At 43.3% G+C, this 14,179-nt stretch overlaps 1 protein-coding gene across 1 annotated transcript in view; it reads right to left on the reverse strand.

The window, feature by feature from the left end:
- The window catches only part of LOC114026297 (transcription factor COE2-like), a 53,995-nt gene extending 43,542 nt beyond the window's left edge, over positions 1-10,453 (reverse strand). Inside the window, exons 1-3 of the mRNA XM_027839966.1 lie at positions 10,424-10,453; positions 10,244-10,335; positions 9,537-9,588 (exon numbers count right to left, since the gene is read on the reverse strand). Of these exons, the coding sequence (XP_027695767.1) occupies positions 9,537-9,588; positions 10,244-10,335; positions 10,424-10,453 (174 nt within the window). The remainder of the gene's footprint in view (positions 1-9,536; positions 9,589-10,243; positions 10,336-10,423) is intronic.
- Positions 10,454-14,179: the final 3,726 nt, after the last annotated feature.

Consider the following 14,179-nt stretch of genomic DNA (forward strand, 5'->3'; position numbering starts at 1 on the left):
CACATAGTAGGTGCTTAGTAAATGCTTGTTCACTTGATGACTTGACAAAATTTGCACAGTATGAGATGGTGTAGAAGGGTCATGGAATTTCAATTGGTTGGCACAGGAGTATAAGTTTAGAGCTACAAGGAAGCTTAGGGTTCATCTATTCTAAACTCTTATTTTAAGAGAAAGAAACTGATAATCAGCGCTAAAGAGACCTTGCCAAGGATCTGAACCCATATCCTCCATCTCCCAGCTCAGTAACATTTGTTCTGTACCACACTGATGATATCACCCAAATTCTTTAAAAGGAAGAAATATTTCTACCTTCCTCCATCTCCCACCAAGAAAACATGAACTGAGTTCTCTCATCTCTTGGCCTTTGCTCGTCCAATCCAAATCCATTGCTTCAAGGAAGAAAGAAAGAATTTATTTCCTTTCTGCTCTCTTCAAAAACCCGTGATGTGGAGTTGTAAGACACTGAGGCTGATGCTTTCTTCCCTGACAACCACATTCCTTGCTTCTCATATACATCCATGTTGGTACCATCCCTCCTGGGTACATATCCAAGTCAAGCTTGCCCCTCCATTGTGCCTTCTGGAACTCCTGTTGTAATATTAACAAATTTCTCTTTCTATTAGACCTGTGCCCTCTGCTGGATATTACCTTGTATATATTTTTAATTCATTTTCTATGTATATGTTACTCTCTCTCCCAATAGAATACAGACTTCTTGAGGGCGTGGGTTATTTCAGCTTTTGCTTTTGTTTGCTGAGCACCTCGAAAATCCCTGGCACGTAGTGGATGCTTAGTAAATGCTTGTTAAATTAAACTGATATTAGATTCTCTATGGCCAAATGCCTTCCCTCCCTCTCTTTACTTGCTGAATTTCTGACTGCCCTCTAACACAGCTCGCCCAGAATGTCAACTCTATAAAGGCCCTTTGCCTCCTCTCTCTAACTTCACATAGTACTTGTTTTTTTTTTCACTTCCTAATGTCATGATTTTGGGATATTGTGTGTGTTGATGTTATTATTATTAGTATTACTACTTTTGTCTATGTTTGGTTTTTTATCTCCCTACTGGACTGTAGATTTATGAAGGTAGAGATAATGCCAAATCTAAACCATTTTATCTCCCCCAGAACTGAGCCCAGGGTACTGCAGACGATCAGTGCTTAACAATAGGTGCTTAATTGATGTTTGTAGAATCTGTTTCATTGGCTTAGAATGGGTGGGTGCCATGGAAGTGTTAGGCTACCCTGAAGGCTGCTTCTTCCTTCCAGGCTCTCTAGGCAGAAGGTTGGTCTGTAGCACTCAGGAATGGTCTGAAGTCGGGGAGCCTTCCTCAAAAAGTGTGACATGAGCATTCGCCAGTCTCAGCAGCGATACAAGGGAAAGGCTAACAAGGCAGGGCTCCAGTGCTGTGTGCCCTCCCTGCCTTGCAAGGAACAGATGAGGCATATTTGTGATCTGCATGGTAATTGTTTGTAGGAAAATGGAAGGGGTCTAAGTGCTTGAAAACAATCTAATTAGCACGAAGTCCCAATCAGCTGAGCTCCACCAGTGATGATGGAGGTGGAACTTTGTGTGCTCTTAAAGTCACAGTAACAGGGGTAGAACGGGAGGCAGTGTGGTACAGTGGATAGGGCACTGGGCTTAGAGTCGGGAAGACCTGGGTTTGAATCCTGCCTATGTGACGCTGGACAAGTCATTTATTCTCCCTGGGCTTCAGTTTCCTCATCTGTAAAATGAAGGGGTTGGATTTTATGGCTGCTAAGTTGGATGGATGGGCACCGTTCCAGGGTGAGAAGCCCCCAGGCCCTAAGGGAAGTTCCTGGGTCAGGTGGCAGCTTGGGCATGGTGAGCAACGTCACAGGTAGAGCCAGGAGAGGATGGAGGCCCAGAGAGGGTAAGTGATTTGGTCAGGGTTGCACAGATAGGAAATATAGGATTTGAACTCTAGTCTTCTCAGCTCTGGGTGCCATTCAGTGCTCTATTCACTCCGGCACCCTGTCTCTCACGCACAGTTAATGATAACTGTGTTATAACAATTCATTGTTAAGTATTACATGCTAAGTGCATTTGAAAGAGGCAGACCCAAGTGTGATAGGAAGTATGACCCAACAGGTTTCTTTTGTTCAGGGGAAACTGAGTCACCTGAGAGCACAAGTCCCCTGACCCTAGCAGGCTTTTGGCTACTTTTAGTGGGGCACTTCAAGTCCTGTCCTCATTCAACAGTAATCCATGACACCATGACGCCATTGTGTGTTAACCTTTGCAAAGTGCTTTCCATTCATTCTAGAATTTGATGTTCACAAGACAATCAATCAATAAAAATTTATTAAGTTCCTGCTATGTGCCAGGCACTGTGCCAAGTATCACTAGTATTCAAAAGTTCACGTCGAGCTAGAAGGGACCCCAACAATCATCAAAACCAACCTCGTTTTATGAATCAGGAAACCAAGGCACAGAGAGGTAATCCAGAAACACACAGGCAATAAGTGTGTAAGGCAGGATTTGAACCCAGGTCTTCCTGACTCCAAACCCACTGCCATATCCACTATGAGATATGAATAAAGTGATTTGCAAAACTTAAGGTGCTAGCTATTATATTATATCATTATATATTGTTACATATATTGTTTACTACATTATATAATATATTATTATCGTCATTATTATTATTCGACTCCTGCTAGTTTAAAATTACCTGAGGGTAAGTCACTCTCCTACTATTATTATTATTTCATATTTAATATTCTGTGAACTATTATTATGGGGGCTATGTCTTCTCAGTTTAGCATCTCCTCTTTCCCAGTCCCCAGCCTAGGGCTCAGCACACAGATCTTTTCTTTTTTTTCCTTTTGTATCCCCAGCTCTTAGTACAGTGCCTAGTACACAGTAAGTGCTTAATAAATGCTTGTGGAGTAAGTGACTAACAGTAAACATCACTGTTTGTTTCTCTATGAGCACAGCCACCAAACCTCCTCTCCCTTCCGACTGAAAATAGAGAAAAAAAGTAGTTCCTATTTAGGCAAAACAAATCAACAACAAAAACCAAGAAGGAAAACCTCCCTCTGTTGTGATCAGAGCCGCAGGCAAGGTTGGGAAGTTGCTGTGTGTTAACTGAGACTTTGAGCCTTCAAGGGAATGTCAGGAACTTGACTTCTCACAAAATCCAGGCGGGCTTGTCAAGGGATTTATCGGCATTCCAAATGCATGCCTTTATAATAAGTCATATTAAAAAACGTGGCTCATCGCACTCCCCCCAGGCATTCTGCCCTGGGTGTTTGCCTACTCTGCCCACCCCTAGTGAGAACCCTGCTTCTGATACTGTGTCCTTTGGGGGACAGCTCCCTCCTGGAAGGCCCTGATGATGGGGCAGAGAGAGCCCAGCTTTGTTAACCGGTGCTGGGAGCAGAGATTAGAGGTCTAGAGATGAAAGGTTACTTTAGGTGCTCTCGTGCGGACCCCTCGTCATATAGGGGCGGAAACTGAGGCCCAGAGAAAGTTGAGCAGGCCGGTACAGACTAGCCAAAGAGGGCCCCCGTGAGGTGGGAGCCATTTGTCCTCCTGTGAACAAGGAGGGAGGGGTGAGAAGTAAGGAATTCAAAGTGTGACAGGATGAGGTGAAACGTTAGCCAGCAGAACAATGAGCCCAGTGACTACAACCATGGAAATGAAAAGACGGCTGAAAGGAAGCCAAACCAGGAACAACTGGAAAAAAAAACCATCACACTCTGGGAGAGTAGACGAGGTACATGCTCCCCTGCTCCCAGCAGATGGGTGGGATCAGGTATTTGTACTTAACTATTTCTCTTTGTAACAAGCGAGGGCTCAATTTTGCAAGGAAGAGAGGGAGGAAGGGGAGAGGAAATAGAAGGCAGTATTTCCAGAAAGGATGGTGGTAGGGATTATTTCATTCTTTTTTTATTATTTTATTCTTTATAAATCTAGCACAGTGCCCGGCACATAGTAGAAACTCAGAAAATACTTGTTCATGCATTGATTGATGTAAAAACAAAAGGAATTTCTTTTTTTAATAATATTTTATTTTTCCCCAATTACATGTAAAAACAATTTTAACATTCTTTTTTATTAAGGTTTGAGTTCTGAATTCTATCCCTCCCTTCCTCCTTCCTTCCCTGTTCCCTGAGACAAAGGAATTTCTTTAAGAAAAAAATCCTCTTATTTTTAAATTAGCAAATAATTTCAAGAGTCATTGTCAAAGCCAGCTTTTCAATTAATAATAATAACGTAATAATGATACAACTAGCCCTTAAAGTTTTTGAAGCATTTAACATAGATTATTCAATTCAACAAATGGTCATTAATTGCCTGCTAAATGCCAGGCACTGTGATAAATGCTGAGATAAGAAGAGAAAAACATCCCTTCAGTGAAGGAGCTCACTCTCACCTATGGAGATCCCATGTTCATACAGACAAGGAAGCGGGGCATCATTAGAGGAAGAAGAAGACGCCAACAGCCAAGGGCATGAGGAAAGGTCTCATGCAGAAAGAGGCACCCTAGCCTTAGCTGAGCCTTAAAAGAAGCAGGCTTCTCAGAGGCAGAAGTAAGGTCATGCCATGCATATGGGCAGAGGCTAGAATGTGCCAGTTCAAAGCAAGGAGGCCAGTGTGCGTGAGACATAAAGAATACAAACAGGAGGAATGCAAAATAAGTATGGGAAGGTAAACCAGAGTCAAACTATGAAAGGCTTCAAGAGTCAGGAAAACCTGAGTTCAGATCCGGCCTCAGATACTAGCTGTATGACCTTGATCGAGCAAGTCACTTAACCTCTGTTTGCCTCATTCCCTCTTCTGTAAAATGGAGATAATGGTAGCCCCTACGTCACAGAGTTGTTGTGGGGAATCACATGAGATAAGAGTTGTACAGAATTAATACTAGACTATGCCAACCCCAAAGAGGCCAGCTTATCCCACTTCAGTCCTATCAGTACCAGGGCACCTTACACCTCAAGGCCTACCACATATGCAGTCCTATGATTATAATTGAATCTGCAGCAAATGAATTATGTATCCTTTCAAGTTCATTTTCCCCTACAATTTCTGGGGTTCTGAAGCTTTCATTTGATTTATCCAAACAGGGGAACTGCTGGAAACTATTTAACAATTGGTTCGGGGCGGGGGGGGGGGCCACCGGATATGGACCCATGATCAATCAATTAATCAACATTTATTGAGTGCTTGCTATGTACCAGGCACCATGCTAAGTGCTACGACACACCTTTAAATTTAATTTGTTATTAACATTTTCTCCGTCACTTTCTTAACTGTAGACAATCACAAAACAACAAATCAAACCCTGATTTCTAGCATTGACTGATTTCTGAGGTGTCGACGCTCACACCAAAAATTTAACAATCAGCTCTCCTTGAAGAAGCCAGCTCCAGCACACCACTGTGTTCAAGTGCCTAATGCATAAAAAGTCTGTTACTTTTGTGATTTGGGACATCCCAGAGCAGCGAACTCCCTCTATAAAGCATATTTTAAGTGGCTACAATTGTCTTTGAGTCTCGAAGGAACGAAAGACTTGGCCAAAGTCACACAGCTAGAGTTAAAGGCGATATACGAACCCAGATCTACCTGACTTCAGATACGACTCCGTCCAATATGTCATTCTTAGAAGGTCAACTGTTTAAATTTCTGGATTGTTTCTTCCAAAACTATTTCCACCCATTCCCCTGCCCCTCCTCCTCAATAACAACAGCAACAAAATGTTTTCAAAATAAAGCGGTGTCAGAGGAAGAATTGCTCCCACTTAAAGTCTGTCTGTTCATGTCTGTGTCAATGATCTCTCCAACTCATCTTCCAGGTAAAGTTTTTGCACCCGAGAATCACACCGGGGCAGCCATAATAATAGCCACCATTTTTGGAGTCAGAGACAACATGGTGCAATAGATAGAGAAGCAACCTCAAGGTCACAAAGACCAGAGTTCGAGTTTTGCCTGTGACACATATTGATCGTGTCACCTTGGACAAATTATTTCACCTCTCAAAGCCCCAGGGAACTATGGGTCTCAAAAAGCAACCCAGCCTACCTCTGAGCCTCAGAATGTAGGGAATTGACAGTTGCACCCACATGCATATGAATGAGTTTCTCACACATGGTATGGAATTTACACATACAACTGCATGTGTGCTCGCTCATCTCCCCCTTCTCCCAGAGTGTATCCCTGTTCCTTGTGGCAAAGAATAACACTGAACCATAGCCAAAGCTCATAGGACCAGAAGCTGCATTAGTAAATGGAATTTCCTCATGCCAATGAGTCCCCTATGCCAATGAAATCATAGGTCTGGTCAATCCCCCCCCAAATAAATAAATACCTAGGCTTTAAGGTTTACCAAGCACTATACAGATGCAAGTTCATTGGTTCCTTACAGCCACAGTGTGAGGAGCTGCTTTTTAATATCCTTATTTTACAGATAAGGAAACTGAGTCTCAGAAAAGTGATGAGACATATTCAGAGTCGCAGCACAATATCAGAGATGAAATTCAAACCCAGTTCATCCTGACTCTAAGTCCAGTTCTCTGAGGATTAATAATGGAAAATATGCTGGTTTAATCATGAGAATCTGGGTTCAAATCCTGCAACTGTTACTTACCTGGGTGACCTTGGGCAAGTCATTTAACTTCTCTAATAATAAGAACAACAACAATAATAGCTAGCACTTATTTGGTGCTTACTATGGGTGGAGCATTATGCTAAGCACTTTACAATTAATAGTAATAATAATAATAACTGATATATATAACACTTACTATGTGCTGGGCATTGCGCTAAGCTTTACAACTATTATATTTGATCCTCAATACAACCCAGACAGTTGGGTGCTGTTATTACCTCTATTTTACAGATGAGGAAACTGAGGCAAACAGAGGTTAAGTGACTTGTCCTGGGTCACACAGTTAGCAAATGTCTAAGGCAGCATTTGAACTCAGCTCTTTCTATTTCAGATCTGCTGCTCTGTGCACCATGGTGCTCCCTAACTGCTGTACTTAGCCTTCTCTAAGCCTTATATTCCTCATCTGTAAATGGACAGTTTTCAACTATCAATCATCAATAATTACTTAACAAGTACTTATTAAAGCCCTACTATGTGTGAGGCATCACACTGGGCATGGGGGATTAAAATGCAATGAATGACTCAATCTATACCCACAAGGATATTATGAGTAGGGCTTCTCATGGGGAAAACAACAAAGACTTATATACCCAAATATGCACAGAATAAATCCAAAGAGAATGAATTCATGGCTTCTGAAGTCTCCTCCAACTCTAAATCTAGCAGCTGAGGATTCTGTGGTCGATGGCACAGCTGTGATCTCTGGAAACTCAATCAGTCAACAAATATTTATGTGCCAGGCACCATGCTAAGGGCTGGGGATACAAAGAAAAAGCAAAACATTCTTTGCCCTCAAGAAGCTTACATTCTAATGGGGGAGATGACATGAACATAGATAGGTACAGGATCCCAAAAAATAATTTTGCAATGGTGAGGGGAAAAAATACAACATAGCACTGTTACGATAAGTTTGGATGAATAAAATGCACATAAAAATCAATCCTTCCGCATATATTTCTTAAATCCCAACATTGTGCCAAGCACAGTCATAGGCACTGAGGAAACAATGACAAAAAAAGAAACCCATGTGTACTCGCATGTGAGCACACTCACATGCATACACACACGCAAAATTCTCTCCCAGTGGAAAATACACATGTATGAGATTGTAGCCCTAGGCCTCATTTTTCCTTTGGCTGAGTTACAAATTTCTAACAAAAAAAAAAAAAAAAAAAAGGCATTTGGGTTTGGCCACGGGTCTCTCATTACCATAAACACTGCCCCCACCACCTCGAGCAATGCCTGCTGTGCTCTCATAGGCTCCGCATCCTGCTTTCCCCACTGGGTAAGGGAGGCTCTGCCTTCCCTGTGTCCACAGTCTCCATCCCCCAGTGAGCTCCCTTCAGGATGGCTTCTGAAGTGGACATTTCCTGCTGTTCAAACGTCCTACCATTGTCTAGAAATGGCAGCCAAGGGGCAGAGACAAGACCGTCTCTTGGTTCCTTTGCTAATTTCTGGCCAGCAAAACCCTCCAGTCTTGGGGTCCAAACTGGAGTTAGATGTTCAGGTATCTCTACTGCATTTGGACTCCTCCGTCTGCCTCGAAGGCCCCTGGACAAAGGTCTCCAAGTTAAACTCTTTGTTTTTGCACTCGGATGAAAATCTGACACCATTAATGAAAATCGTCCCACTCTTCTAGGCTGGAATGGAAATGAGCCAAGGCACCAACACTGGGTTTTTCATTGCAGTTGTTTTAAAAACAAAGTCTTTTGAGATACCCACGCACCGGGATGCATTTCACCTTTTTTTTAAAAAAAATAACCTTCTTCTTCCTCTATGCCCTCTTCCTTTCATGTCACTAAAAACTGTTAGGGACACTGAGACAAAAGTACAAAGCTCTAAGTAGGAATATTTTCACATCAGGCAAAAACAGCTAAGGAGTGGAAGGTAGTAGCAAGAAATGAAGAAAGCTGTTAGACCTCAAACATCCCCATGCCAGGAAAGGGGGCACAAACCTTCAATCAATCAACAAGCATTTATTCAGCACCTACTATGTGTCAGTCATCATGCTAGCCAATGGAGATGCAGAGACCAATGTGAAAGCCCCTGCCCTCAGAGTGGTTAGATTTTTCATAGTTATACACAAAACAAACACAACATTCTTGAGGGGAAGGCATTAGCAGCTAGATCGTCAAGATGAAAGCCTGATTGGGGGGGGACCCCAAAGAAGGAAGAGAATTTTTGAGGTGAAGTGCGGGAACTATGATCAGAAGCAGGAAAGGTTTGTGTCATAGAGGAAGCACGCCTTTCTCCCGACATCCTGGAGCAAAGATCTAGAAGCCCCAGGTTGATTAAAGCTCTGCCAGAGAGAAAAAGGCACATAATAGACCAACTTCATGACCCCCCCCCACCCCAGCCTCAGTTTGCTAGTCAGTAAAGTGAGGGGTTTGACCTAAATGACCCTTCCAATCCCTTCCAGGTGGAACATTCTCCGTGAGGATGGATCATTTCAAGAGATTTCCAATGAAACAGCACCTCTGGCTACTCTGGTGACAGGAAGAAATGAAGTTATTTTCTTAGTCATCAGCCTAATGATTCCTTGACTTAAGTATTTCCTCCCCTCCACCATCCCCCTCCCCAGCCTCAATTTTTCTTCCCTCCCCACAATGTGGATCTATGCTAGGCTGAGCAGTGAACACCGATTACACCAAGGACCCTTTGCTTCTGCCTGGTCCGCTGGTTTTACTGTTTTGCCAGATGGTAGGGGCCAACGTGTAAAACTCTCTCCCCTCCCATTAATTCATAACTCGGTAATAACTTTCCCACGACTCGGGGAAATTGACATGAACTGCAAATGTGACTGTGTGAAGCGGGAATCAAGGTTGGACCAGTCTTTTCCACCTGCCACAATCGATATCAGTCAGACCCAAAGTGAGAACTGGTTTGCAAAGCCCTCTGTCTCACCAAGCCTATTCGGCCTCCCCAAACTCCGGCCGTCGGTTGAACTGATGCTTCCCTAAGCCACCATTGGGGAGAGTGGCCAATCAAAGCGGATGGCCACTATCTCCTTCCTGGTCTCTGCAGCTTGCAGCTTCATACCTATGGCACCTATGGGTCCACTCACTAATGACCTTGAGCCCAAGCTGGAAGGGGGAGGGGGCTATATTATATCCTTCTGCCAGATCTCGAGATGAGCAGATATGGGGGGCGTTCTCTCGGGCGCAGACAGGACACCCTCCAATGTTTCTGAGCATCATTAAAGCAAAACTGACTTTTCACCTGCTCCCATACCATATGCAGCTGCAAATTTTTAAATTAAACTCTGAAGCCATGCATAAATTTACATACATTACGGACTAGCCTCTCCATTTAACATGCAAATGTACTCCAATGTTTCAGAACACCTTCTGTCGCTAATTAATTTGCTGAATTATAATTAGACTAATCCTGCATAATTAATAAGAGCAGATTTTTTTTTAATTTGTAAGCAGCTTGAGAAGATCATTCACTTCCTTCTATAAACTGCTAAGTAAGTGTTAAAAAAAAATCTGGAAAGACCATGTGTGAAAAGGTATGCGTGATGTTGCCTCCTGGTGCCCTAACTCTGACTATGGTGGACGAGGCAGGCCACCGGCCTGAGAAAGGGGCCCGTCTGAAGACACTATTCAAACCAGCCTCCAAAGCGCACACCAGAGATGAGGCTGAACGCTGCCTTTGTCTCCTTGTTGCAGGGTTTTCTGTGGGGCCTCCCTGCCCGCCGGAGCTCCCAAGATCATAGAGACAGGAAAGGATTAGAGTCAACGCATGTTGTACCAGGAGATATAATGATATTAACACCCCAGCTTCAATACCGATCGCCGGCGAACATGCTGGGTGCTCATAAGCCCCTTTGATGGTATTTGGAATCATTTTCATTTTGGCTGCCAAAGAACACCCAAGATCCATCCAGTGGAAACAATTAAGCTCCATCAGTGTTGTATCCATTCCGTAATCATCACGACTGAAGGGTCCCTCTGTAATGCTGAAGAGGGGAGTCTCGGAAAAACATATGTGGCTGTGTGCATGGGGATTACAGAGCCTGAGAGCCCCAGCAGGCAACTTCTGCCCGACCCCCCAAAAGAAACCAGCCGCATCTCCACACGGCCCAGCGGAGGACTCCTTAGAGAACGAGGGACAGACTTCAGCCAGGCCAGGGTTCAGCATGGAGTCTGGGATCTGGAGGCTGGGAGAGATGTAAGAAGCAATGTGTGGGAGAAGAAGGAATAATAATGACGACAAGAAGAAAGAAGCGGGAGAAGGAGGAGAAGGAGATGGAAGAGATGGAGGTGAATGGCAGGAATGCTCAGTCTTTCATTTGCTACTCACAACGACCCTAGGAGTAGACGCTATTATCCCCATTGTACAGATGAAGAAACTGAAGATAATAGAGGTCAAGAGACTTCCCAGGGACACATGGCTGCTAAGTGTCTGAAGCAGGATTTTCACTCTGATGTTCCTGCCTCCAAGGCTAGCACATCATTTATTCTTTCACACAGATGCATCGTTGATGCTTCAATCATCATGTCTGGTGGGTCTCCTTGCCTCCCTCCTTCTCTAAGCTTTATTATGCTGATATCTTTACCTGTTCCATTCACTCTTAGAAAGCAAGGACTAGTTCACTCTTTGCATGTCCCCTGCATCCCAGGTGCCACCTCCTCCTGGAAGCCTTCCCTTATTTCTCTGGAACAAATGCCCCCTCAGTCACCTTGTACTTGCTTACATTAGTGTGCTGTATCCCTCAGTAAATGGTACTCTTTTGAAGGCAGGGGCTGTTTCATTTTGTCCTTATATCCCCAGTAACTAGCCCAGGGCATTGTATAGAGGATCATAGAGCTGAAATAGAACTTTGAGGCCTTCAGATTCAAACCCTTCTTTTATGGAAGAGGCAACCACGGCCCCAAGAGTGCAAGTGACCCACACAAGGGTCACACAGCTAGTCAGTGTCTAAGGCAGGACTTGAATCCTGATTTTCCTATCCGTTAGACCATGCAGTCGCTATATAATAAATATTCCTTGGATACTCATGGCTGCAAGGTTTGGGCTGCACAACAATATGGTGCCTCGTAGTGATCTTTCCCTTCTTCCTGTCCCCTCTCCTCCATACACACACACACACACACACACACACCCATCAATGTATAATGACTTTGTACACAAAAAAATACTATTGATCAGAGAATGAAATAAAGCTTTCCCTGAGTTATTAGGACACTGAAGACAAGCTCTCAGTGCCAATGACTTAATGTACCCATCAGTACAAATGAGCTGGCTTGGGAGTCAAAGGGGGAGTTGAGCTGAAGAGAGAATCACCCTTTCCCAGCGTGACAGTAGCACCCTTGTGTGTTCTACAGAGATACAGCTTCCCTTCTCTCTTTATCTGGGACTCCCAAGGACCTGTGAGACCATCTGGTCCAAGCTTCTCATGAACAAGCGGTCATCCAACCTCTGTTTGGAGACCTCCAGGAATGAGGAAACCACTACTTCTCAAGGCATCCCAGCCCACTTTGGGATGGAAGCTCTAATCGTCCAGAAGTTTTTCCTTTATTGAGTCATTGACCTTGAATTATATCACCAGTGCTTCCCCATCTGGAAATGAGACTAGCAATGCCAACCTCACAAAACTGTTGTGAGAAAATGAATGGTAGCGGGAATGTTTTTCAAAGCACCTGGAAAGGAGTGAAATTGTATTTCTGGGCCACCAGTGATTACCGGGCATCTTGGAAAAGCGAGTCACTTGGATGGCATTTCAAAGCCCAGGCATCCCCTCAGTCCCCAGCTGGGGAGACTGGTGGCTCAGGGAGATTTTTAAGGAGCAAAATGGAAAGGAAGCTTTCTGTGCTTTTAGGAGTTGCTCAAAAGGTACCCAGCAGCAGCTGCAATAATAGCAGCCGGGAGAGGTTAGAAACGATTTTCTTACAAAAATGTGAAGGGCTGTGGAAATCTTTCATAATGTCTTTGCCTTTCAAGGAAAATCATTTTTAATGGACTGTATTTCCCTTCCACTCTCCCTGTGTTCCGTTTGTGAATGATTAAGATAGGAAACCTAGTTCCTCCAGGGTCGGGAATGTGCAGAAGTGTGTTTTTCTAAAGCGACGGAATGTTTAATGGCTAAACTCAAATCCACCCAAGGTGTAAAAGGTTGTTTTTTCTTTCCATAAAGTGTTTGACTTAAGGACTGTGTTTCCGTAGCGGTAAGATCAGAAGTGAACCCTAGAATGGACCTGGTTAGGTCATCCAGTTAAGAGGAGCCTTGTTTCATTCCGTAGGCTTCTCCCTACCTAACATTGCCCCAGTTGGACTAATCTATTAGAAGACACATAAAAATATATGTATATATGTGTGCATATACACATACACATATATTACATATGTATATGGACATATACATACACACACACATATGTTTATGTGTGTATGTGTGTATATATGTATGTATGTGTATATATCTGCACCACCACTGCTAATAGAGCAAAGGCATAAAGACATTCTGTACCCATCAGCTGGAGACTGGCTGGACCAATGATGCTTTGTGAATGTAACAGAATATTGTTGCCTGCCCAAGGAATCATGGAAAGGGAGAACTAGAGAAACATGGGAAGACGTATACAGAACGACTCAGGCTGATAGAAGCAGAGGCTGAAGTAGAAAGTGGTTATTGCTATGTGGATGAAGGCAATGAATCTTGAGCCAAATACACAGAATAATGTCAGTGACTAAAGCATTAAGTTTAAAGCACATATTCTTCCTTTCCTGCAATAAGTGATAATAAAAGCTAACATGTCTTGTACATTGAAAAGACCAGTAGGATTTGAAGTCAGAGGACTCAGGTTCAAATCCCACCTTTTTCACTTATTAGCCGGTGACCATGAGTAAGTCCCTAAGCCCTTTGAGCATCATTTTCCTCAACTGTAAATTGAAGGTGGTGGGCACTGTTTCAATAGAACTAATTTTACAACACCCCCAACCTTATTTCACTTAATGTTTTGTCTTCCTAAGACCAGACAATGTGTTTAGATGTGGTCATGCTTCTAGTGGGGTTGCTCCAGCTTTGCCTAGCCAAGTTCAGTACACCCCCTGATGAGGGTGTGAGGGACAGGAAGTGATCGGAGGCTTCTGTGGAGATTGCTTTCGTGAAGAAGCTTCAGTAGAGCAATTAACGAGCAAATTCATGGCTCAAACTAATTGAGTTCTTTGGTTTGGTTGTGTAGTTGTTTTGTTTTGTTTTTAACTGTTTATATTCCTGGAAATAATCCTTATATTCCTCTGATGGATATTCTTCATTGAATACCAACTTCAGTTAACCCTTGGAGATCTGAGGGGTGTTGATAGGGAATGGTTTATTCCTTACCATTTAGGTTGTGCTTTAAAATACAATTCAAAAGGTTGGGAGACTCAGAGATAGCCAAAGACTGGAGAGGAGAATGATTATCTAAAGAACTATGTTCCAACTATGATTCAGATGGAAGAGAAAACAACTTTGCCTCATTCTCTGCCATAAATAGTAATAGTCACAGTTAATGTAGCTTTCATGCCAAAAAGACCAAAAAAAAGTGTAGCCTGACAGGTAG

This window comes from Vombatus ursinus, unplaced genomic scaffold, assembly GCF_900497805.2.
Source record: "Vombatus ursinus unplaced genomic scaffold, bare-nosed wombat genome assembly UNPS02014837.1, whole genome shotgun sequence".
NCBI lineage: Eukaryota > Metazoa > Chordata > Mammalia > Diprotodontia > Vombatidae > Vombatus > Vombatus ursinus.